We start from the raw sequence: 25,369 nt of genomic DNA, 5'->3' as shown, positions 1-25,369 counted from the left end.
CCTCAGGGCTGCTGCGGGAAGCCCGCAAGGGCTTGCATTTCTGTTTGTTTGCTCGCCCTCGTTACACGGTAGAGAAAGGAGGGCAGGGAGGGGGTGACGGCAGCCTGGCCTAGGACTCGAGCAGTGCGGAGGGAGAAGCGGAGACGAGACATTCCGGAGGTAGATCCGCCAGGATTTTACATGGGCCCAGACCGAGGTTCGCATGACCCCAAAGGGCACCGAAAATCTGGCCCTGTCTTTGTTCCTCTCCTCCACCAGCTGCCCCTCTAGCGACCAACTAGAGACCTTGTAGCTTCCCGGGAGACGCACTCCCGCAGAAGAACCTGCACTCACGCTCCCTTGCCTGAAATGCCTTTTTCCTCCTCCCAGAAACTTCAAAGCCCAGCTCGAAAGCCACACTTGACCCTCTGGGATAACCTCCCCTGCTCTCGAAGCGCTCAGAGGCCGCTCCATACCCGGCGCCTACACGCCCAACGGTATTCGTTTTCTTTGTAATTCAAATCTAAATGCCCAACACCATATTCTCGTCTAGCCGTGGTGGAGCAGCGTTGAGTTTACAGAATCAGTGAATACTTTTGAAAAGGGTGTGGCTGCCGGTCATTTATTCTGAGAATTTTTTACCATTAGGGGAACAAAATGTTGGATGCAATGACTCAAAAGGAACTAGAGAGCTGTCTATAGTGTACTCATCTGACGTGCCCCTCAACTTCCACAATCCATTCTACCCCAGGCTTCAAAGGTGTCTCAACAAATGTTAACGTGTTAATACCAGAGTCTAAAATGTGTTAATAAAGTAGAAAATTGTATTTACAATGTAATCTGCCTACTTTTAAAATACATGAAACATACCAAAATGTTAAGAGAAACTCATTGGTCAGTAGAATTGGGTGCTTTTTATCTTTATATATTTTCTGTAAAGCATGTATTACTTCAACAGAAGAGGAAAACAAACACTAATCAGGTATTAACAGATTTAGGAAAGCAGAACATGCCATACTATTGAATTGAAAAACGAATCTCTCCTTAAAGGTAATAAGAACTATTATATATATATATAGATACATGTATCTATAGATAGATAGATAGATTCCTTGTTATATGCTCTGAATACATTCAGATAGAATTTAATCCTTTCCACTTTAGATAATCTGGGACAATAATTCCTCATTATCCAGATTCTTATCTAAAATAGAAAAAAATATGGTTAAAATATATACATTTAAAGAAACACAAATTTATTATTTCAAGTCTATTTTATGAATAATATATAAATGGGCATTGATATGCAAAGTGAGGTCAGCTGATAAAAATACAGACCATTCACAACAGGTCTACATCATATCGTATAACTGGAAATCTTTAAACACAAAATCTAATTACTAGAACCAGAAGTTGAAGGCATATTGAAGGAATCCTTGATATTATGAGGCCTAGGTTTCAAAAAGCTACCAATTCTAGAATGGATTCTACTCTGGAACTGTTTCTTGACTATTTCTTGTTGCATCTCTTTCAGTGTAAAGTGGAACCTTTGAAACTCAGGTGTGGCATCTACAAAGTCAAGAAGGTAGTCCAACCTCTCTCTTACAGCAGATAACTGAAATTCAGCAGTTTGCTCCTCAAAGCAGCCGCCCCTCTGAACTTCCTTTGTAATTCCACCTTTTCTTTTGGGGAGGCTACCCTTTTCCTTATCATCCCCATTTAACCACATTCTGTCATCATCCAGCCTGGTTTCCAACTCCCCACATTTCTGAAGAATTTCTCTATAGTCCCCATCTTCTAAGCCTTGAAGGTCATATTCAAGTTCCTTTTTGTAAAGAAGGTTTTCCCAGGCATTTACTATGGTTATTTGTTTTACTTCGTCCCAACTCTTTGCCCAGTTAAAAACTGCACTTTTTATATTGTAAATTTTAATCTTGTAAATTCCTTTTTCTCCTTTATCTTGCTCATCATCACTTTCTTCAAAAATTACAAGGCTTTCTTCAAGTTGCTTCCACCTATAAAGTCGTTTGCAGCTCAAGATCACACCTTGATTCATTGGTTGAATCAAGATTGAAGTGTTCTGGGGAAAGAACATGCATTTTATTCGACCATCGTCACTGGTTAGTGATTCAGCAGAGGGGTGAACTGGGGAACTGTCCAGAAGTAATAAGGCCCTGATGTCCTCTTCCTGGAATTTTAAAACATTAAGTTGAAAACGCCTGACTTCAGGAACAAAGTTTTGAAAGAACCATTCTGAAAACAATTCTCTGGTGAACCAAACCTCCTTACTGGGTCTGTATATCACAGGTAAGGTACTTATGTCCTCTTTTATGCTTCTGGGTAGCTTTGATTTTCCAATAATGATTGACTTTAACTTATGAGTTCCATCTGCATTTGCACATAAAAGAGCAGACAACCGTTCTTTGTTTATTTTCCTCCCTGGCAGGCAGATATCTTTTCTGCTCGCCTGAGTGTTTTCTGGCATTGATTTCCAAAAGAGGTCAGTCTCATTCCCACTGTACAGCTGAGCTATACACAGTTTTTCCTCTTTGATAAGCACAGACAGCTTTTGTCTAAATTGTTCAACATTTTCTGAAGTTGAACTTAGGAGTTGTTCCCCACATACTTTTCGGTTCCCAATTGCATGCCTGTTACGAAATCTAAAAAGCCAACCGGTGCTAGCTTTGAAGTCTGTTCGCCCAAAACACTGTGCAAATCTCTCTGCAGTAGCCTGAAGCTCCACACCTCTGACATGGACACCAGCTAAGCGTTTTTGTTGGTACCACATGTAGACTGCATCGTCCACATCACCATATTTGGCTCCTGTTGTCCTCTTTCTCTTCTCAGCCCCTACTAATGGCATGTCCTGCTTCAGTACAAAATCCAAAATCAATTTCTTATTCTTCTTAATGTCATAAAATGTTGATTTACTGATTCCAAATTCATCCATTACACTTTTAAGAGATCGTCCCGCTTCAATCCTACTTAGAACCTTCATTTTCTCCTCTAAATTCAGTGTTGTGTATTTCCCTCTTTTATTCATACTGAATTTGGTTTCAATAACCAACAGGAGAAAAAAGAAAAAGTTTTACTGAGTTGGAAAAGAAAAATTAAAAACAAAATGAACCCTCCCCCCACCCTCCACTCCCCAAAATACTAGCTCAAAGCCCAGAAGGCACAGGCATTTGTACTGAAGTTGGTAAAGGGCTAAAAAGGGATAAGTGTTCACGATTGAAGTGCTAAATCTAGAGGTAAAGTTAGGCACCCAGAAAGCTGCTACTGCTCGGAGTGCTATGGAGCAGTTGCTCCTGCGAGACAGGGGTGATCGGTCGTCAGGGTCCGCTGCTCCTCCTCTCCCTCACAGACACATCGGTGCCAGTCGGAATAACGAGTATCTGCAGACGGTCTAACTGAATATAGGAAAAGACACAGAAAGGAGAGGAGGTGAGATGTGTCCACAGAACAGCCCCAGATGAGGAACGTCTCGGGAGAAAGTCATGTCTGAGGACTGAAAGCTTCAAAGTCAAGGACAGAGTAAATCTCGTGTGCCAGAGATGGCAGTGCGGCACCTCCCCTTCCAAACCGACCTGACGTTACCTCACTGCCAGGAAACAAAGCGGTGCTCCTATTGCTCTGTACTTAAGTTTTCGCCGGGCAGCAGTCCATCCACCTGGGTAAAGACGTCAAGCCGCTCTGATACCGGTATGTCTAGAGAACTGGAATTCAGGAACACTTACGTAATGTCTTTAGATGAAGAAGAAACTTAGTTTTATCCATATGAATGGATGTTGACTTTTATTACGTTCAATACGGCATTCAAGACTGAGCTTTGGGTGTGGCTTATGTTCACCAAGGTACGGATGCAAATAATGGATCTGTTAGCAGCACTTTTCAATTCTCAGATCTTCTTCCTTGTGTACATCTGGTGTATTCTTATGTGCTCTATTTTCCTGAAATGTTCCATATTCAGAATATTACCAAGTTTCAGAATCTTGGCAGTTTTTAGAGACAGCTCCAAAAGTTTTCCAACAGTTTTACTATAGGAAAGATTAAAAAAAAAAAGATTTCTCCTTCATTTGTTTTCATAACTATACATTAGGCTGTTAAATAAAACCTTATATTTGAGCTATATTTCATTTTTCTTCACTGTAGATTTTGCTTAATTTTCAAGCAAGACTCAGTTTTCCACTGCTTGACAAAATTTTAAAAGTTTCTCTACTGGTGTTTCTGGTCGACTGTTTCCCGTGAATGCTGTTGGCAAAGTCTTCTGTAGCTGTGCACTTCCACGTATTCCTCTCAAGTCCTCCTGGTGCTGCCCAAGCCATTTCATGTCTGTAGAAATGTCTACTTTAGATTAATTTCAAGGTTGTCATCCCAGATACACGACCTCATGGGAAGTAACAAAAACTGCTGCTTTTGTCCATTCCAGGTGCTATGAAGAAAGAAAAGTATGAGAGAAAAGAGGAAAATGATTGGAACTTCAGACATTTTTCCTCTACTTTAGGGCAGAGCCTGACTGGTATTCAATTCATTCAACAACTACACAATATTCTCACAAATTTCTCATATAGAAAACCAGAAGAATCCAGGCCATTATTTTCCACTGACGTTTGTTGACAACTGGCTGATGGAGCACGGAGAGGGGTGTGAACTAATAGGACAGGTAGTAGGTGTGCAGCCAATGACAAGGTCAAGCCACTTTCTCAAAGAGGCAGCTGTAACTGAGGCACTAAATGATAACTGATAAAGGGGAAGAGGGTAAGAGGAGTACTTGTTCGCCAACAGCAGCACTGCTGAGTCCAGCCAGTCGCCCAGCAAGGGCATCCGGCACTTGCGCCGTGTCTCAGAATCAGTGGCATGTGTTTGCTCCCATTGCTTTCCAGCTGGACGTGCATCGTTCCCCAAGCAGTACCCAGGCAGAGGAAGGGTCGTCAAGAGGAGAGACTGGGGGACTCTGCGGGCCCCACAGCAGGGCCCAGCGACCAGGGAACCAAGCTCAGTGCCAACCAGAATTCCCGCCGGTGCCTTGGCTCCTCTTCCCGCAGCACAGGGTGTCTCTCCCGCTTTCTGCTCATCGTCCCTGACCAGCCCCCTCCCCGCGTGAGGAGTCAGGCCTGCCACTGACGTCCGAGCGCCCTGGCCGCCGAACTCCATTCACTCACTTTGCGGGGTGCTATGCTCAGCCTCGGGTCAGACCCCAGTGAGGACCTCAGTGCCCAGAGCACTTCTATCCCCCGGTTGCTGAGAGACGGGAAGCAATGAACCCCTGTGAAGACACTAGGTGCCAACCGACCGGCATTCTGAAGAAATGAGTCGGCCGTGAAAGGCATCCGAGAGACTTGGGCAGTGCTCGTTATTATCGCCCGTCGAATCCTTTTCTCCGGTCAGAAGATCGGAGGGTGCCACACCATTCAGCCGAGGATGGATGCGGTCCCGGGCCTCGCACCGAGACTCACAGCAGGTCCCCGGGAGCTTGCCCCCCCCGACCCTCCCGGCGCCGCAGGCTGTGCCCTTCCCGGTCCCTCTGCCTGCAGCGGGGCCCCACTCCCCCCGCGGACAACCCCTCGGCCCTTTTATAAGTCTACCTTTTCCGACCCGTGTCACTGACGGTGATGAAATCGCCCTTTGTTCACAAAAGGTTTTTGCCAGATTCCTCGACTCAGGCGCTGTCCACTGCTCTGCGTGGCACTGGCTGCGGCGAAGCGGACTCGGTAACAAGGCCGGCCTGGTGGCGGGCGCCACGGGAGGGGCGGGCGTCCGCGCGGCGCTGATGCTCACCGACGGCGGTCGGTGGGTACGGACGGTGCGCGACTGCCAGACGGGCAGGAGACGCCAGATGAGGAGGTGCCCGGCGTCCAGGCGATGCGCCGCGGTGGCAGAGCAGACGACGGGACACGGGCCTGAGCGGAGCCGAGCGGCTGCCGCGGCTAAACGACGTGACCCCGAGCAGGTCACTTCGTAGCTCTCGGTTCCTCCGTCAGGGAGACGCGTGAGAGGGACCGACTCCGCAGGCGAAAAGCTGGCTCACGAGAAGACCGCCGCCGTGAGGGACGCGGGCCCGGGGCGCTCCGTGAGGTGATGCAGCCCCTGGCCTCGCACTGAGGTCCTGCCCGTCACTCGGAGGCTGCGACGCGCCCGCACGGCCGTGCCGAGGGAGGGCAACGCCTCCCAGCCGCGCAGCGGGCGGGCGGCAGCCGCGCGCCGGCCCCTCTAGGCCTCGGCGGGCCCGGGACTCGGTGGCCTTACCGCTCTCCTGCCGGCAGGGCTGTGGCGGAGCCCCGCCCCGGAAGCGCATGGCGCCCGCTTCCGGCCGGGGCGCGCGTCTCTGACCGCGGCGCGCTAACTGCCTCTAGTGGGCGGCGGGCTCCGGCGGGCGCTGGTGGTTCCGGGCCCGCGGGCGTCGAGAGCGGGTCTGAGAGTCGTGCTCGTCAGAGCGGCGCCGCGGACCCGGGGGCGGCCTCCAGGAGGTAACGGAGCTGCGCCTTCCCGGCGGCAGCGGCGGCTGGGCGAGGCGGCCATGTTCGGGCGCCTGCGGCGGGAGTGTCGGTTGGGAGGCCGCTCGTCGGCCGCTCTGCGAATGTGGCGCCGCGGCTCGCGGCTGGTTCCCGCCCCGAGGCTGCACGGTGCTCGCCGCCGGCGCTGTCCAGGTTCCCGCCTCTGCTGGCTCAGCTGGCATTACCGCGGGAGAACCGGGCGTCCGGCCCCGGAGGGCAGCGTCTGCCGGAGCCAAAGCGTGGGAAGTGTCCCTTGGTTCCGGAGCCCGGCGTTTGTGAGTGTCCCGGGCTGCTGCGCGGGCCCGCGGGGCCGGTTCTGCAGGTGGCCGGCAGGGTCGCGACAATCTGTGACCCTGGAAGAAAGGCAGTTAGCGGAGGGTCGCGGTCGTCGTCACCGAGTACCATTCTCGCCTTTGTTGAGCCTTGATATTTGGATAAACCTTTTGTAAACAAAGGGCAGCGGTAGGTTTTCAGGGTTAGGTGAGGAAAAATTTAAACTGGCGGCGCGAGTGTCCTGCAAAGCGCCTTTCTGTGTCTTGCGGCGGAAGAAGGTTGAGCGCCCATTGTCGTGGCTGGGGGATGCTTTCTGAGAATAAGGCTGCCTTCCCCCCGCTTACTTCCTCTGCTGGCCTTGCTGTCTCGGCCCTCCTGCCAGGATTCACTCAGTGGAAAGGAGACTCCCCGATGTTCCACCGCGGGAGGGCTTCCATCTTCACTGGTGCGGTGCGAGGGACGGGCCTAGGAGTTGTCCCCCTTACTAAAGACAGAAGTTTGGGGTGATACGTTACATTTTAAGGTAGAATGTTCTCCTAATTTTTCCTTAACATGGGGAGGAAGGACAGAATGGGAAGTACGTCAGTTAAGTCTTTGGATGAACCCAAAACTCTGTGCACCACTGGGTGTCAGTTTTCTCACCCACCAGCCATTCCTGATTGTTTTTAAGACAGTCATCAGTTGGCATTTGTCATCAAAGATTTGTGCTGAGATTCGGCTGAATTATAGAACAGGAGAGAAAAAAGGGCCTGGCATTTGGTTTTTAAGTGGAAGGCAAGGCAAGACCATTTCTGTTAATTTTTGTCTCATACTAGATAGTAGGTGATACAGTTTATGTGACTCTCTTATTGACATGTACCTTTTTTCTGCCCTCTGTGCCTTAGGAAGAATATTGGGCCTCAGTCATCAAAGGTGGTGCTGGCCGGGTGACCCACACAGGAGCAGAATTCCTATTGCGGAATGATGATGGTAGATCCGAAGGTGGCTGAGTACTTGAACCCGCAGATCAGGGCTTTGTGGGAAACCAGAGGACCTGTGACACAGAGTGCCAGTCAGAGTAAGAAGCATACGCCACAGATGGACAGTCTCAGCCTCGAGAGCTCTCGCCAGCACTTCCGGAGCTTCTGCTATCACGAAGCTGATGGACCTCGAGAAGCTGTGGGCCGACTTCAGGAATTATGCTCTCAGTGGCTGAGGCCAGAGATCCACTCAAAAGAGCAGATCTTGGAACTGCTAGTGCTAGAGCAGTTCCTGACCATTCTGCCCAAGGACACTCAGATCCACATAAAGAAACACGGTCTGCAGAGCACTGAGGAGGCTGTGGCCCTGGTAGAACACTTGCAGAGGGAATCTGGTCAAGTGAGGAATGGGGTGAGAAGAAAGAGTCCTGATACGTGCAATGAAAGAGGTTGAAAGTGTATATATTGGGGTTGGGGGCAGTTAATTGGGAGATAAGATGAATTAGGTCACTGCCCTGTTGTTCCTTTAGGACATCAAAGGCAGGACCTGAAAGCACAGAGCTGCAGCAATAGTCCATAGGTTTCACAGATACTGGCAGAGACTCGCCTTGCCTTAGAGCAAGATTGCTTTTTGCTCTCGTTGGAGCCTGGGTGATAACTTGAGGGTAATAAACCTAGTCTGGGTTGGCCAAGGAGACAGGTCTTAAGTTCTCAGAAACAAATAAAAGGCAAGAAGAAGCTGGAGAGGAAGGAGCAAATGTAAAAAGAGGAGAACACAGAGAGACCAAAAGAAAGCAGAAATAGTAGAGAAGGAAATAAAACTAGGTTAGATTGCAAAGGAAGAGAAAAAGTAGAAAAGTGGGAAACTAAGATTTGAAAATCCAAACATGCTAGCTGAGCGAAGAAAGACAAGGATGGTGTCGTCCACAGCATAGCCACGAGCCTCCACACTCTCCCTTAGTTGTTGGTCCTCGGTTCTGCTGCTGAGTGGGGGTCCAGGCTATGCCCTCGGGCAGGTGGCTGCTTACCAGCTGGCTTCAGATCTATTGGGAAGAGTACAGGGTAGGGCATTTGTTTGGTGTTAGAAGGCTGGAGCCAGACTCTTTCCTTTCCCTTTCTTTTCCATTTTATTCCCATTCTGTATGAATACCTTCCCTGCCCATAGGGAAAGTCTGGTTTACAGAAACACTGTTACTTAATTCCTTCTTTTTTGAGACAACTGAAAAACAGGAAACCTCCATGGCAGGGATGTAAGTCAAAGCAGAAAGCCTGTGAAGATGGCACGAAAACAGGTAGCCTGCACAGGTAATAGTCTTGAGCTGGGCTGTATGCAGAGTGTGGAGGCACTTGCATTGGATGGCTGACAACAGCCACACCCTTTTTGAACCCTCATTTACACAGATTTTGTGGATACTTTGTAGAACTTAGTGGCCCAATATCTCTTTAGTATTTTTCTCATTTTCATTAGAATATCTTACCTAACTACCACCTAGACTCTGCTTTTCCTATCCTGACACCAGGCCCCAAATCAAAAGTAAGTTCTGCAGTAACAAGGATGGGGATTATTTTTAGGTTGCAGTCCATGAGCTGGGAAAGGAGGCAGTGCTCTTGGGAGAAACCTCAGAGGCCCCAGGCTTCAAGCCGAAGCCAGCAGAGCCCCAGCGAGTGGGCAGATCCCAGGATGAAGAATTTTGGAATACATACCAGGGTCTGCGAGAACAGCTGAGCAGGAGAACTCATACAGGGAGTCAGCCTGTATGGGAGAGGGGTAAGGAACATCGCGATGATTCTGGTAGCTGCAATAAGACACAAAATACTCTTGAGTGCTTTCTGAGTGCCCAGCTCTGTGCATCTGCAAACCATATTACCAATTATAATGCTCCATAAGTGGCTGTAGATTCGCATACTGTATAAAGGTGGGGCTGGCCTAAAGTACACAAATACCCAAACCACAGAATCCTGGTAATAACCCCATGAAATTGGTTTGTTAGAAAAGTGGAGAGGGTTAAGGCCGCCTCATATTAATGCTGAAGGAATTAGGGTCAGAAATGGGCTGTCAGTGACAGAATGTGAAAAAAATTTTGTACCAGGAAAAAATTAATAAATGATAAAAGCTATATCTCTTACTATATACTGGAGTCCCTGAGTATTTCATTTTAAAATAAGTTTCATTTTGCATAAATCACAATAATATTAGGAAGAAAAAGTAAACTAGCTTACTCCTTCACTAAGTTGCTCATGAAACCTGAAGAACCTTGTCTAGAGGCTAGGAGATGATTGGTTCTTATCTGCAGTGAAGCACCATACACACTTGTAAAGGTGTCCTATCTCTACTAACGGAATAAGGACCTTCTGTATCTTACAAATGAGCTCAGAATGTTCATTAAGAAGCGACAGAAATTTCCTCTGGCTCTTTTACACCCACAGCTGTGCCTGCTCACCAGATCCTAGCCTTTCCTGAGCAGACACACACCAAAGACTGGACAGTGGTACCTGAGCTCGTCTTGCCTAAGTCCCAGGTGAGCTGTGATTTCTCGCTGTTTAGAGCTGTGCTACCCTGGTGCCCTTGACCCACACTGCCCAACATGTGCACAGAGGCATGGTAGCCCAGATAGTCTCCCTGGGGAAGTGGGCACCACTTAGGTTGTGAGCAGATCCCTTGCCTCTTTCTGCCCTCACTGAATGCACCGTGTGCTGTTAATTCCTCCAGTGCGTGGCCAACCATGCAGCTCATGGGCACAATGGTAGGCAGTGGCAAATACCGAGCTGAAGCCCATTCTCTTCCTTAGAGCTTGTTGACATTTGAAGAAGTGGCCATGTATTTTTCCCAGGAAGAATGGGAGTTGCTGGAACCCACTCAGAAGGCCCTCTACAATGACGTAATGCAAGAGAACTATGAGACTGTCATCTCTCTAGGTAAAGATTCCCGCCACCGTTTGCAATGGAGTTGAGTATCTGTCTTCTCAGCACTAGGAAAGCACCCCTCTGGCAAGTAGCTGGTTGTGGGCTGGGCAGAGGTGTATTCGGTCACACGGAAGCTTTATCCAAGTCGACATGCTCATTTCTTATCCTACAATTCTTGATTTTTCCTTCACCCAGTCCCTTCTGATCTAGTCTCCTCTTTTCTTCCTCATCTGCATAAAGGGCACCATAATTCAGCAGATATTTCAGATCTGAAAACTCGCATCCATCCTTGACTCTGATCCTGCCATCATGCCCTCTGGTGACGCATCACTGTCCTCTTGGCTCCGGACACAGTATAGCCTGGGTCCAGCTGTGTCCATCCTCCTGGTCTAAGTCAGCGGCATCTCCGACCAGGCCCACTGCGGTAGCTCCCTGCCTGGCCGCCCCTTTTGTCACTCCTGCTTTCCCACAGTCTGTTTCCATGCAGCAGCCAGAGGCTTCCAAACCAGATCAAGCTACAACATATCCCTGCTGCAAAACCATATGATGACTCTTCACACTTGAGAATGAAATCCAAACTCCTTACCAAGGTACCCAGGACCATGGTAAGGAATCTGGCCAGTACTCAACTCCCTTCCCTCCTCTCCTGCCACCTGTGCCCTTGCTCAGTCCTCTAGTCACACTGGTTTTGCTGTTTCTTGAGCTCACCAAGCTCATTTCTGTCTTCTCATTTCTTCTGTCTGGCACAGTGGACTCTGAGTTCTGCACTTTCAGACACCTTTACTTTCTGCCCAACTCAGAATACTTTCTCGTGTGAGGAAATAAACCAGATTCCTTTTATTGGCTTTACTCATGAACACTTAACACAGTCAAGGAGGGCACCAGTTGCAAGGGCCAGTAGGTGCTTGATTCTCGTTTCCAATGGGAAAGCCACCTCTAGGTACCATATACAGTTGTGAGGGTGTCCCATCTCTATTAAAAGATTCTTCTGTTTTTTAAAAATAAGTTTAATGATGTCATTGGCGAGAGAACTTTCCTCTGGCTCTTTTCCACCCACAGCTGTGCCTGCTCACCAGATCCTGGCCTTTCCTGAGCTGAGAAACACCAAAGACTGGACAGTGGTTCCTGAGCTCGTCTTGCCCGAGTCCCAGGTGAGCCGCGGTTCCCAGCTGTTTAGAGCTGCCCTTCTCTGTTGCCCATGACCCACACTGCCCAGCAGGTGCTCAGAGGCGTGGTAGCCCAGGTGGTCTCCCTGGGGAAGTGGGCAGCTCCCTGACTGCTGATCCCTTGCCTCTTTCCTTTTATCTTGCTTTTTAATAAATCACATGCTGTTCATTCCTCCAGTGCCTGGCCAACCATGCAGCTCGTGGGCAAGATGGTGGGCAGTGGCAAATACTGAGCTGAAGCCCGTTCTCTTCTTTAGAACTTGACATTTGAAGAAGTGGCCATGTCTTTTTCCCAGGAAGAGTGGGAGCTGCTGGATCCCACTCAGGAGGCCCTCTACAATGACGTAATGCAGGAGAACTATGAGACTGTCATCTCTCTAGGTAAAGATTCTCGCCACCGTTTACAATGGAGTTGAGTATCTGTCTTGTTCTCGGCTTGCTGGGAATGCACCCTAGTGCCACGTAGCTGGTGGGTTCTCAACCAGATGGTGTGGACGGGACAGGTGCCCAACCACTTGGCAGCTTTGTCTAGTCCACATTCCGTATGCTCCATAGAATTTTTTATCTCTTTTCTGTCCTCTCCTAAGCCTGCTCTTCTGTCCTGGGTCGGTAAGGGCACCCCCTTCTCCCAGTTGCTCAGAGCAAGAAACAGTCGTCCTTTTCTGTGATCTGGCATCGTACCCACTGCTGATGCATCACAGTTCTGGTTCCTCGCTCAGCAGAGCCTGAGTCCAGCCGTGTCCATGGTCCTTTGCCATGAACGTCTCCACCATGCTTTCCACACAGCAGTGGTCTTTGAAAAACTTAAGGAGCTGAAGATAGTTCTCTGCTTCAAAACTTAGGAGAACTTCTCACACATTACAGAATACGATCCACATTCCTTGTCAAGGTTCCCAGGACAGTCCCAAAATCTAGCTCCTACTCTCCTGCTTGCCCGCAACTCCTGCCACTTGTGAACTTGTTCAGGCCTCTGTAGCCACACTGGTCATCTGGCTGTTTCTTGAACGTGTCGTCCTCATTTCTGCTTTCCTTCTCCTGGCAGTTTTTTGCCACATGGTGAAAATCTTACTTTTAGGTTTCTGCTAAAATATCACTCTCTCACTGAGCCCTTCATCCACATAACCTCATGTAGGGTACTTTCACGGAAGCAGAATCTTAAATGCTCCCTCACCCTGCTTTTTTATCACTTTGTGACATTTTATTCATTGTTGTTTATTTCTCTCATTCCTCCACTAGGACATGAGCTCCATAAGATCAGGGGACTTTGTCTTACTCTGCATCCCTGGCCAAAGGAGAGTGCCGGGCATACAACAGCCAGTCAAAACACACTGAATGAGTGATGAATACTTACCTTACTTGGCAATCTGTATTCAAAAAGTCTGTTCAGTGATTCTGGTCTGATTCCTCCAGCTATATGTAAACCAGTCAGCCATAACGGGGGTAGAAATCTTTCTGAATCCTGTGTCTGGTACTTGAGACCTTAATAAATCAGTGATCTCTGACGCAGTGACCTTCCCATTGGCTCTGCTAGAGCTGGTCTGATCAGTTGAGTCCTCCTAAAGCATTGACAGGACAGCCTATATCCTCTGCAGTCTCTGGAGTTTGATTCCACCTCAGTGGAATTTGGGGAATTCTTGTTGGCAGAAAAGAGGCGACATGCACTGGATCCCCATGCCATACATCCTTCCCATAGATCCACTTTAGATTTATCTCAGTCTGCACATTGTATACCTACTCACAGATGTACTATAGTATAAACCTACTACCAGATACACGAGTCTGTCCTTTTAAGTACTTCTGGTAACAAACAGTAAAAATGTTCTTTGCTCCTACTGAAATAGTCTCAAATAGGGGACCATTGCTAAATTGCCAGTGTCTGACCTCAGTTTTTCTGTTCACAGCATTGTTTGTGCTCCCAAAACCTAAAGTGATCTCCTGTCTAGAGCAAGGGGAAGAGCCATGGGTTCAAGGGTCCCTGGAGTTGAAGGACACCTCTAGAAAGCTGCCTGTAGGTAAATACACCATGGGATTAGGAGAAATGTGATTTGATAGGAATATTTTCAGGAGCTTAACATTTTCAGATTCTACTTGGCTATTCTTTTAAAATCATGATCAGTAGAATTTTTTCACTATTCTTATAGTTTTCTTGCTCTTCTATATAGTTGGCTGATTCTTATGTTTATTCCAACAGGTCTAAAGCTAAAAAATTACACTGGAAATCATCAGTCTGTGTGTCTTTCTTCCTTAGAAATAGAAGCACAAGCAGAGATAGTATCAAAAAAGACCAGAGTGAAATATCCCCAGAAAACAATGGGTAAAGAAAATCATGGTGATCTGCACAGGGTGGGGAAATGGCACCGAGATTTTCCAGGGAAGAAAAGAAAGAAACTCTCAACCTGGAAACAAGAGCTGCTGAAACTTATGGATCTTCACAAGAAAGCTCGTACAGGAGAGAAGCCTTTTAAATGCCAGGAATGTGGGAAAAGCTTCAGAGTTAGCTCTGATCTTATTAAGCACCAAAGAATTCACACCGAAGAGAAACCATATAAATGTCCACAATGTGGTAAGAGGTTTAGGTGGAGTTCAGATCTTAATAAGCACTTAACAACACACCAAGGAATAAAACCATACAAGTGCTCATGGTGTGGGAAAAGCTTCAGTCAGAATACAAATCTCCACACACACCAAAGAACTCATACTGGAGAGAAGCCCTTTACATGTCATGAATGTGGAAAAAAATTCAGTCAGAACTCTCATCTAATTAAACACAGGAGAACCCACACAGGTGAGCAGCCTTACACATGTACCATATGCAGGAGAAACTTCAGCAGGCGGTCAAGCCTTCTTAGACACCAGAAACTTCACCAATGAAGGGAAGCTTATCAGCTGTCTTGAGTGTGAAGAAATTCACCAAGTGAAGACTGACCTAGATTTTATGAAAAATACAAATTTATGAACCATGTAGAATTTTTCATCAGTGGAAAATTTGAAGATAGAAACATAATTGGAACAGGAAGCAATCAAGGTTAACTGTGCAGGATATGTGCTATTACTACTTAAAGTGTTTTGACTGATAACCTTCAGGGAATTCCTTAGGAAGCAAGGTGTTCTAAGAACATTCCAAGTAAGTAAAAAAGCTATTCTGGGATTACACCTGGCCAAATAGCAAATTCAGCCTCAAATAGCGATTGCAGCCTTGAGTCTGTCTTATCTGATCATACTGAACATTCTTAGGGTTGCATTGATTTCCGCATTCTTTCTTGAACACATGAGAGGAACATTTGTGGCATGGTCTTTCAAAACAAAAAGCAATAATATGCACTTTTAAATGCATACCATTGTCTTCAAGGTAGTTAATTTACTAATTTCAAGAGTTCCGTGAGTCAGAAATGAATTCCAGTGAAAAAATTAGATTTTCTTCCTTTCTCTTGTTGGACATTGTTCAGAGTTGGACATTGAATCCCTTCTTGAACATTTTGGCAACTTTAGCTCTTGAATCTTAGCCTAGTTTTTACTGTGATAAAATTATATTTACTTCTCTACTAGGGAATGTGCCAGATGACCTAATAATGAACTATTTCATGCCTCATCAATGGTGGTTGAAAAAAGGGAAACATCTCCAATGAGATCATATGGAAACGGGTTGGAATTTTTAGCCATGGAATATATTTAATGTAAAGAAGAATTCTCTGCAATCAACTACACTGGTCCCTTACCTCACAATATCAATAGGACATAAATAACCATAAATTTTAGCACTTTTCCTGAAGCCTAAAAGACAATTGGAGATCAAGATCAACTCAGGTTTTATTGATCGCTTTTTATTTTCTCTCTTATTTGTTACTAAGAAGCTGAGAGTTATATTTGGGACTGGAGTGTGTGCTGCCACCAGGATGTGGTTCAGTGCGCACGGTGACTGGGATGCCAGTCAGCAGGAGACCCGGTTCCCAAGAGGAAAGGGTTGAGACCTGGTTCTGCGTGCTGGGCAAGGGTAGGTGAAAGCACACATGGTGTCTGTCTGACACTGGAGGCTGTTCAGCAGAAAAAGTCTTCCTGTCTATTTTCCCCAGAGCAGCGTTTTACAGCAGGCTTAGGTGGTAACTTCATTAGATAGCTGAGGGCTCCATAGATGATGTGCAGTTTCTTATATTGCACCCTTTACCTGCAGTGACTCACATGTGTTCCTGTTAAGAGCTTTTTTTTTTTTTTTGCTTAATTTTTTCTTTCATTTTGCTATCATTACTCAACAATTACATAAAGAACATTATGTTTACTAGGGTCCCCCCTTCACCAAGTCCCCACATACCCCTTCACAGTCACTGTCTGTCAGCGTACTAAGATACTGTAAAATCACTACTTCTCTGTGTTGTAGAGCCCGCCCCGTACCCCCCCACATTATACATGCTAATTGTAATGCCCCCTTTCTTTTTCCCTGCCCTTATCCCTCCCTTCCCATCCATCCTCACAGTCCCTTTCCAGTTGGTAACTGTTAGTCCATTCTTGGGTTCTGTGATTCTGCTGATTTGTTCACTCCACATATGAGTGAAATTATTAGGTACTTGTTTTTCTCCGCCTGGCTTATTTCACTGAGCATAATACCCTCTAGCTCCATCCATGTGGTTGCAAATGGTAGGATTTGTTATCTTATGGCTGAATAATATTTCATTGTGTATATGTCCCACATCTTTATTCATCTACTGATGGACACTTAGGTTGATTCCATTTCTTGGCTATTGTAAACAGTGCTGCGATAAACAAAGGGGTGCATTTGTCTTTTTCAAACTGGACTGGTGCATTCTTAGGGTAATCTCCTAGAAGTGGAATTCCTAGGTCAAATTATATTTCTATTTTAAGCATTTTGAGGAACCTCCATATTGCTTTCCACAATGGTTGAACTAATTTCATTCCCACCAGCAGTGTAGGAGGGTTCCCCTTTCTCCACAACCGCGCCAACATTTGTTGTTGTTTGTCTTTTGGATGGTAGCCATCCTTACTGGTGTGAGGTAATATCTCATTGTGGTTTTAATTTGCATTTCTCTGATGATGAGCGATGTGGAGCATCTTTTCATGTGTCTGTTGGCCATCTGAATTTCTTCTTTAGAGAACTGTCTATTCAGCTCCTCTGACCATTTTTTAATTGGATTATTTGCTTTTTGTTTGTTGAGGTGTGTGAGCTCTTTATATATTTTGGATGTCAACCCTTTATTGGATCTGTCATTTATGAATATATTCTCCCATACTGTAGGATGCCTTTTTGTTGTATTGATGGTGTCCTTTGCTGTACAGAAGCTCTTCAGCTTGATATAGTCCCACTTGTTCATTTTTGCTTTTGTTTCCATTGCCCGGGGAGATATGTTCATGAAGAAGTCACTCATGTTTATGTCTAAGAGATTTTTGCCTGTTTTTTTCTAAGAATTTTATGGTTTCATGACTTACATTCAGGTCTTTGATCCATTTCAAATTTACTTTTGTGAATGGGGTTAGACAGTGATCCAGTTTCATTCTCTTACATGTAGCTGTCCAGTTTTGCCAGCACCATCTGTTAAAGAGACTGTCATTTTCCCATTGTATGTCCATGGCTCCTTTATCGTATATTAGTTGACCATAGATGTTTGGGTTAATGTCTGGAGTCTCTAGTCTGTTCCACTGGTCTGTGGCTCTGTTCTTGTGCCAGTACCAAACTGTCTTGATTACTGTGGCTTTGTAGTAGAGCTTGGAGTTGGGGAGTGAGATCCCCCCTGCTTTATTTTTCCTTCTCAGGATTGCTTTGGCTATTCGGGGTCTTTGGTGTTTCCATATGAATTTTTGAACTATTTGTTCTAGTTCGTTGAATATTGCTGTTGGTAATTTGATAGGGATTGCATTGAATCTGTATACTGCTTTGGGCAGGATGGCCATTTTGACGATATTAATTCTTCCTAGCCAGGAGCATGGGATGAGTTTCCATTCGTTAGTCTCCTCTTTAATTTCTCTTAAGAGTGTCTTGTAGTTTTCAGGGTATAGATATTTCACTTCCTTGGCTAGGTTTTTTTCCAAGGTATTTTATTCTTTTTTATACTATTGTGAATTGAATTGTTTTCCTGATTTCTCTTTCTATTGGTTCATTGTTAGTGTATAGAAAGCCACAGATTTCTGTGTGTTAATTTTGTATCCTGCAACTTTGTTGAATTCTGATATTAGTTCTAGTAGTTTTGTAGTGGAGTCTTTATGGTTTTTTATGTACAATATCATGTCATCTGCAAATAGTGACAGTTTGACTTCTTTACCAATCAGGATTCCTTATATTTCTTTGTTTTGTCTGATTGCCGTGGCTAGGATCTCCAGTACCACGTTGAATAACAGTGGGGAGAGTGGGCATCCCTGTCTTGTTCCCGATCTCAGAGGAAAAGCTTTCAGCCTCTTGCTGTTCAGTATGATGTTAGCTGTGGGTTTATCATATATGGCCTTTATTATGTTGAGGTACTTGCCCTCTATGGCCATTTTGGTGAGAGTTTTTTTCAGGAATGGCTGTTGAATTTTGTCGAATGCTTTTTCAGCATCTATGGAGATGATCGTGTGGTTTTTGTCCTTTTTGTTGGTGTGGTGGATGATGTTGATGGATTTTCGAATGTTGTACCATCCTTGCATCCCTGGGATGAATCCCACTTGGTCATGGCGTATAATCCTCTTCATGTATTGTTGAATTCGGTTTGCTAACTGTTAGAGCTTTTAAGTTATACCAGGGAAATGGTTACATTATCACTTCCTGATCTCTTTTTTTATAAACCAGGAATCTAAGGTTCAAAGAGATGTGGGGGCTTGTTGCTATCAGCATAGCTAGTGGGTCTGTGGGTCATCAGTGAGCCTCCTGAGCCCGGCCTGGAGGAGGGTCAGCAGGACTGGTGTGCACTACCCTGCAGAGCCGCTCTGGATGACACTGCCTTGGGTCTGTTTCTAGCTTGTAGAACATTTCCTATTTCTGGACTGGCTTCGGAAATACTCTTGTTTTTGTTTTCCCTGTGATGTAGAGAGAACCCTCAACTCAGGGTTGTTCTGGGGATTAGGGGAATTGATGAAAGGAAAGCTCCTCACGGCCTAGCCAATAGTAGGTGTTGTTGGTGTGCATTTCTTTCCCCTTCCCCTGCTCCCCAGTGTGCTGGGCATTAAAGAAGCAGGTGTCTTTGTGCTATTTCAGCCCTTCAGGGACTGAGCATGGAAAGTTATGCTAAATTGATGTGGTCCTTGGATTCAGAACCGTGAGATTAAGTCACCTGAGCCATTGGCCTGATGCCCTCGGTGGGATTTTCTCTTCTTCTCCAAGGTGAACTACACCAAGGAGTTTTTCCTACAAACACACCCAGCTCAGGTCTGCAGAGCTCTTAACCCCTGCCCCTCTGCCTAAGGACCCTGGGACTCCTCCCATGTGGTTCTTGGGGATTTCCTGCAGTTACTACACGCGCTCATTCAGCGTTATGCATGCCTGTTCATGCCCAGCCTCTGTTCCAGGAGGAGTACAGAAAAGCAGGGGAGTAGGGGAGCACACCTGTGGGGGGCTTCGGATGGCGTTGTCCTGGTTTTCTGCTGCTTGCAGTGGGGTCGTGAGATCAGGCAGTGGGTGAACCCCAGTCCCCCTCCTGGGCTGCAGCATTTGTTGGTGCAAGGCTGCACTGCTGTCTTCTCCTGCCTCAATCATGGAAGCGCCTGAGGCAGGGAGAGCCGCAAGGTGGAAGCAGTCTGGAGCGCTGAGCCCCCGCACCCCCACATGGGGGAACGCCGCTGTGGAGAGTCCCCCAGGCCTATCACAGAATTCTGGGGCTGAGAACTAGACTTATGTTGCGTTCACCAGTGACCCGTTGGTGCTGCGTGCTTCTGCAGCATAACCGGCCTGTCCTAAAAGGGGGAGCTGTGCTGGAGCTCGGGAACCTTTCCTTTTCATCCCGCCACTTCATTGGCCTTCAGAAGAGATCTGGAGTCCTCTAGATGCTCCACTGAGCAAATGTGACACTGACGGGAGCACTCAGGAGCTCAGAAGGCTGTAGGTGACAGGTAACTCAGACGGACTGGTTATCCGGACACATCGTGGAGAAGTCTGGTTCGCGTGGGCTCTCCCTCCTCTCGCCCTCCTCTCACCCCGCTCCACCTACTTTGTTCCCCGGAGCTCCACTGCCCCATGTGCACAAGATGCATTTATTTCTTTTGATGGTGGATGAGGGAGACGTCGGGGTTGTCCTGAATTCCTCCTGTGAGTGCGGTAGAGTCCAGGTGAGTTGTGCCTCAAAAACACGTGGAACGTGGGCAAGAAGCAAGTGTGCTTTGATTGGTGTGGTTGGCTGCTCCTGTACTAGCGGAGGACAGCTGGGGAGAAACTCGGGCAGGAAAATGGGCAGGACACTCCAGCTGGGGAGTGAAGGGCCCCCAGTGGGAAGGTCCTAGCTTGGCCAGTAACCAGCAGCACCATGTCTGAACTGCTTATGCTTGGAATTCGTGGTGCATGTGGAGTTTGGAAGAGGCATTTCTGTAATCTCGTCACAGGGATGAGGACATGTACTTAAACCAGAACCATAAAATCTATTGGTGTGGCTTAAAAATGAAATGAGAGAGAAAAAAATTCCTAGGTTCAGCCTCAAAAATTAGTATTCAGGTTCTCACAAATAATATCGTCCATGATCTGGTGATTTTTAGGGCAAACCACAAGGAGCTTTATTTTAGTTGTTTAAGGTAGCAGCCTCACCATTGCTCCAGGGTTGGTTCTGAGAGCACGGTTATTGACCCAGCCTAGCCCTGAAATCCGCGAGGTCTTGTCTGTGAGACTAAGTGGCCACAGTGCTGGGAGCATCCCAGACTCTGTGGTTCCGCCATCAAGCACGCTTGGGAAGCTCAAGCCGATGCTGAGTACTCTAGCTACCTTTTAAGTGGAAGGAAGGACAGGAGAGAATCAAACTAAAACTGGGAGGTTTGATCAGTTTTTGGAACTGTAAGAAGCATGTTTAATTGTCCCTGAGCTTGGAGAACCTCTTCTATCCAATTGTACATTTGGGATAACAAAAAAATTTGAACTCCATTTAGACCTTCCCCAACATTTTATTACTGTACACACAAGTGTTCTGAAAAAAGATGTGCAAGACCTTTGTGGGAAAAAAATATCATTAAGGAACTTCTAAATAGAAACTCGTTTCATGGATGGGATGACTCAAACTCAGAGTCATAGCTCAATGTTTCAATTCTATTAAAAATACCAAAAGGGCTTTTCATGGAACCTGACAAGGCTGATCTTACAACTTCTGTGAAAGACAGCAAGGTCACGAATAGCCAAGGTAGTTTTGTTGGAGAACAGCAAACGAGGATGTTTCAGGCCTAGAGTTCTTTTCTTGGGAAATTAATGTTTATGATTTCAACTTCTTCAGAGGTTGTTTGTTCTATTTTCTATCAGGTATCAATTTTGGCATTTTATCTTCTCAGAAATGTCTAGGTTTATAAATTTTTCTACAGTAATATTTTTATTGTCTCTTATTTTCATTCTTGAAATTCACTTTTGTATTTTTCATATTCCACTTTTTTTTCATTAGCAGCCTTATCACAGATTGGATTTTTTGTATTTTTCTCCCCAGTGAACAAACTTTCAGATTTCCTATTCAATTTTTTTTTTTATCCTTTTTACCTTTGTTTTTTTTTCCTTCTTGTATCTCCTTTCCAGTGACTTGGAATAAATGGTTGTGTTTTTTTTTAATTTTCAGTTATAAAATAAATTCTACCCAGAAAAAGTGTAAACATAGCATAACGAGCACTTGTGTAACTACCACACACTCAATCAATAAAACCTCGCAGGTGTACTGGGGTGAGACGTGCACCACTTCCCATCCTTAGTCCCCCTCCCCGCTCCCCAAAGGTAACCACTGTTGTGGGCTTGGTGTTTGTAGGGGTTTTTTGTTTGCTTGATGTTTGTACTTAGAGTGGTGACTCAGGAATTTGACTGCCTGGGTTCATAATCCAGCTCCACTTACTAGTTATGTGGCCTTGAGCAGTTTATTTAACCCCTTCCTTTTTTAGTTTTGATTTGTAAGATGATAATTGAAAAAAGCCCAGTTTGTGAAAAAAGCCCAGTTAGGGAATTCAAATAAGTAAAATGACTAGAAAATCCTTGGTTTTACCAAAGCATCTTATAAGCATATACATGTGTCAATAAAGAATATATGGCATTGTTTTTACATATTTAAATGTTTTATATAAATACTTCCATTCCATAGGATTTTTTCTTCAATTAGTTCACTTTCAGATTTCAAAGGAATATACACAACCATCTCTTCATAGATGACATGATCTCATAGTTAGAAAACACTGAAGAATTGGCAAAAATCCAACTATAAATATTCAACAAAGTTGGAAGACGCAAGAGCAAGATTAAAAAATCAGCTGTGCTTCCACATATTGGCTATGAAAAATGTGAAAATTAGGAATTCTGTTTATAATATCAAAAAGAATAAAATATTTAGGAATAAATATAAGCAAGAAATTGGAATATTGTATACCAAAGACTATAACACATTAGTAAAGGAAATTTTAAAAGACCGAGAGAAACAGGAAGAATTTCAGTGTTCATGGTCTGGAAGACTTCATGCTGTTAAGATGGTGTAGCCCCCAAAGCTATCCACAAACTCAGTGCAATCCCTGCCAGAATCCCAGCTGCATCTTTTATAGACATGGAAAAGCTGATCCTAAAATTAATATTGAATTGCAAAGGACCCCGAGTAGCCAAAACTATGTTCAACAAAAAAAACTTGGAGGACTCATGTTTCCCACATTCAAAAATACTATGAAGGTATGCAGTTATCAAAACATTGTAGCACTGGCACAGACTGAGACATACCTATCAGTCGAATAGAAATGAGAGTCCAGGAGTAAACCAGTACATCTCTGGTCAATTGATTTTTGACAGGAGTGCCAAGACTATTCAATGGGGAAAGAGTATCAGCAATAAGTGATACTGGGAAAGACATACAAAAGAATCTAATTGAAGCTTTTTCACAGAACATACAAAAATTAATTCAAAATGAATACAAGATCTAAGGTAAAACTACAAGTCACTTAAAATATATGGGGAAATCATGACATTGGATTTGGCAATGGATTCTTAGATATGGAACCAAAATAAGCAGCAAAGGAAAAAAATGGGTAAACTGGATCTCATCAAAATAAAAATTGGTTTTAAAGAGCATTATTAATAAAATGAAATATTAACAAGATAAAATATTTATAAATCATATATCTTATATGGCTCTAGCATCCAAGACATACAGAGAACACTTAAAGTTCAAAAAATACAAATTAAAAAACAGAACCTGAATAGACTTCTCCAAAGATACACATATGGCAAGTAAGGACATGGAATGATGCCCAGCATCAATCAGTGGGGAAATGCAAGTTAAAACTACAATGAAATACCACAACTCATCTGCTAGGGTTTCTATAATGGTTTTCAAAAGGAAATAAGACATGTTGGTGCAGTGTGAGAAATTGGAATCCTCATACATTGGTGGTGGGAATATAAAATAATAAAACCTCTGATTTGGCAGTTCTCTTAAAAGTTAAAATTTCCATGAGCCAATAATTCCACTCCTAGGTATTTATCTAGAATAATTCAACATATTTCCAAACAAAAAACTTGTACAGGAATGTTCATATAAGTAGTACTATTCACAATAGCCAGAACCACCCAAGTGTTCATTGACCAATGAATGGATAAATCAATCTATCCATAGAATGGAATATTATTAGTCCATAAAAAGGAATTTAATGATACTATGAATCTTGAAAAGATTATACTAAGTGAAAGAAGTCAGGCCTCAAAAGGCCACATATATGAGTGCTTTATATAAAATAACGAGTGGGCAAATCCATAGGCGGGGAGGAAAGGACGTGAGTGCTTACCTGAGGATGGGGGCAATGGAGAATGGGGGACAACTACTTAATGAGTGCAGGGTTTTCTTTTGGAATAATGAAAATACTCTGAAACTAGAAGTGCTAATGATGATAGAACCTTGCAAATATACTACAGGCCACTGGACTGAACACCTTAATAACATGGTTAAAACTATTTTGTTATGTGAATTTTATCCCAAAATAAAAATTGAAAAGAATAAAAACCTTTAGTCTTTGCATTTTTTATTTGTGAAGAAATGCATTCCCGTATTTAGCAAAACAATACAGAAGTGTTATTCAGGAAAAGTTAATAATCTGGTGGCAGTTAATAATCATGTGTCTTGGCTACTCAGTATCCACTCCCATTTCTTTGTTAGTAATACAGCACTTACGTGGTCGTGAATGATAAATGTGTGACATGATGTGATGTGACCTGAAAATTGTGACCACCGTATTTCTCAGCCTCCTATGCAGTTGTGGTTGTAGGACTTAATCCTCATTGATGAGTTGTAAGGGAAACATATTTGGTGGAACTTGTGCAAAAATGATCTTTAAAGTCCCATCAGAATAGTGACTAGATTAAGTGGAAGAGAAAACAAAGCCTCCCTTAAATCACTTCTTGAACAAGCTGATGCCTTGGTCGTTCTCGTAGGACCTGTTTCCTCCTGCTCCTATAAAAATGCACATGCTCCGTGTCCTCTTTCAGATGTCAGGCCGATCAGGTAAGACCCTCCGGGAGGAACCCCCAGGCCATACTCCGCAGGAAGCTTACTTCCAACACTCTGTCCCAATTTCCCTTTTGTGACACCCACTGCAAACTGCCTTCCGCTTTCGGAGACACTGTAACAGAGAGAGCTACTCCGGGAACACCCAGGCTTATCCAGCTTTTTCCATTCTGAGTTTGTGGTGTTGAATTTTTATATGTATTTGATGTACTTACTGCCATGAATTTAGCCCTTCTTCTAGTTCATAAGATGCTATGCTCATTAGAACTGACATGTGAGCCAGGCTCATGGTCCATGCAGCCAGGATTCTTTTTCCAACAAAAATCACTTTTAGTAGCACATAACAATTTTAAGGGAGCATCGTTGTCTTCCCTAATGAGAATGTGAAAAGAGCCCCTTACAGACAGTGTGGATTCCCTTAATTTCCCTTTATTTCTATGCTTCTTAAATTCCAATATTTTTTTATTGTTGTTAGGGTCCGGGCTTCCGAGGCTTCTCCAGAGAACAAACTACACAGGCATAGAGATGTAAATTCAAGCAAAGTCTTTATTCAGCCAGCTAGCTGGCGTCCAAGTGTCAGCCCGACGCAGCGGGTCTCAACAAGGACCCCAAGCACTCAAAGCCAAGGGTTTATATAGCATTTTCAAAACACTTAACTCATAGTAATGTTCCACAGCTGCACATTATTCTTGCAAGACATACATCCTGGGGTTAGGCGAGAGCAAGATAAGACCACTCCTCAATGGTCAGGGAGGTTCTGCACGATAAGCTTGGTATGTCAGATTAGCTGACCAAGGTTAGCTGACTAAAGGCCACAGCTGCCCACTACTGGTGTTCATGAGTAACTTGTTTTTCAAGGCCTTACCCAGTTCCAGTTTTTCTTTCTAAGTCACATGCTCAGAAAATGGCTTCTAGGCCTTTAAGAAGGCTATGCTTATGCTAACCTATTTCTATTCTTACACTGAATCCTCTGG

At 44.8% G+C, this 25,369-nt stretch overlaps 2 protein-coding genes across 18 annotated transcripts; one reads left to right on the top strand and one right to left on the bottom strand.

Moving 5' to 3' along the window:
* Positions 1-1,214: 1,214 nt before the first annotated feature.
* On the bottom strand, positions 1,215-6,171 carry TIGD7 (tigger transposable element derived 7). Of its 2 annotated transcripts, none has more exons than XM_037024510.2 (3): positions 5,565-6,171; positions 3,577-4,411; positions 1,215-3,023 (listed from the first exon to the last, which is right to left on the bottom strand). In XM_037024510.2, exon 3 carries the CDS (start codon positions 3,020-3,022, stop codon positions 1,373-1,375), a length of 1,650 nt encoding a protein of 549 aa, XP_036880405.2. In that variant the 5' UTR covers position 3,023; positions 3,577-4,411; positions 5,565-6,171; the 3' UTR covers positions 1,215-1,372. The 2 variants fall into 2 exon arrangements, with proteins under 2 accessions (XP_036880405.2, XP_036880404.2); XM_037024509.2 differs by having other exon boundaries at positions 1,215-3,389; positions 5,565-6,170.
* A 101-nt stretch (positions 6,172-6,272) lies between these two features.
* On the top strand, positions 6,273-20,056 carry LOC108388739 (zinc finger protein 75A). Of its 16 annotated transcripts, XR_012121919.1 has the most exons (10): positions 6,275-6,446; positions 7,631-8,117; positions 9,278-9,473; positions 10,133-10,224; positions 10,495-10,621; positions 11,669-11,760; positions 12,033-12,156; positions 13,677-13,787; positions 13,967-14,899; positions 15,322-20,056. XR_012121919.1 is itself a non-coding variant. In XM_037024499.2 (9 exons), the coding sequence occupies exons 2-9, from the start codon at positions 7,707-7,709 to the stop codon at positions 14,644-14,646; spliced, it is 1,791 nt and encodes a 596-aa protein (XP_036880394.2). In that variant the 5' UTR covers positions 6,273-6,446; positions 7,631-7,706; the 3' UTR covers positions 14,647-20,056. The 16 variants fall into 16 exon arrangements, 13 of the variants coding, with proteins under 13 accessions (XP_036880394.2, XP_036880391.2, XP_036880398.2 ...); XM_037024499.2 differs by having other exon boundaries at positions 6,273-6,446; positions 10,537-10,621; positions 13,967-20,056; XM_037024496.2 differs by having other exon boundaries at positions 13,967-20,056.
* Positions 20,057-25,369: the final 5,313 nt, after the last annotated feature.

This window comes from Manis javanica, chromosome 10 (assembly GCF_040802235.1).
Source record: "Manis javanica isolate MJ-LG chromosome 10, MJ_LKY, whole genome shotgun sequence".
NCBI classification, from domain to species: Eukaryota; Metazoa; Chordata; class Mammalia; order Pholidota; family Manidae; genus Manis; species Manis javanica.
The sequence above is the reverse complement of the archived record's forward strand: the minus strand, read 5'-3'. Positions and strand labels throughout refer to the sequence as shown.

Bases quoted from the DNA above. Each gene is read 5' to 3' on its own strand.
- LOC108388739 (XM_037024496.2), top strand. From the start codon at position 7,707: ATGATGATGGTAGATCCGAAGGTGGCTGAGTACTTGAACCCGCAGATC. The intron at 9,474-10,132 runs GTAAGGAACATC...TTACACCCACAG, and splicing joins TCAGCCTGTATGGGAGAGGG to CTGTGCCTGCTCACCAGATC. The intron at 10,225-10,494 runs GTGAGCTGTGAT...TCTCTTCCTTAG, and splicing joins TCGTCTTGCCTAAGTCCCAG to AGCTTGTTGACATTTGAAGA.
- TIGD7 (XM_037024510.2), bottom strand. From the start codon at position 3,022: ATGAATAAAAGAGGGAAATACACAACACTGAATTTAGAGGAGAAAATG.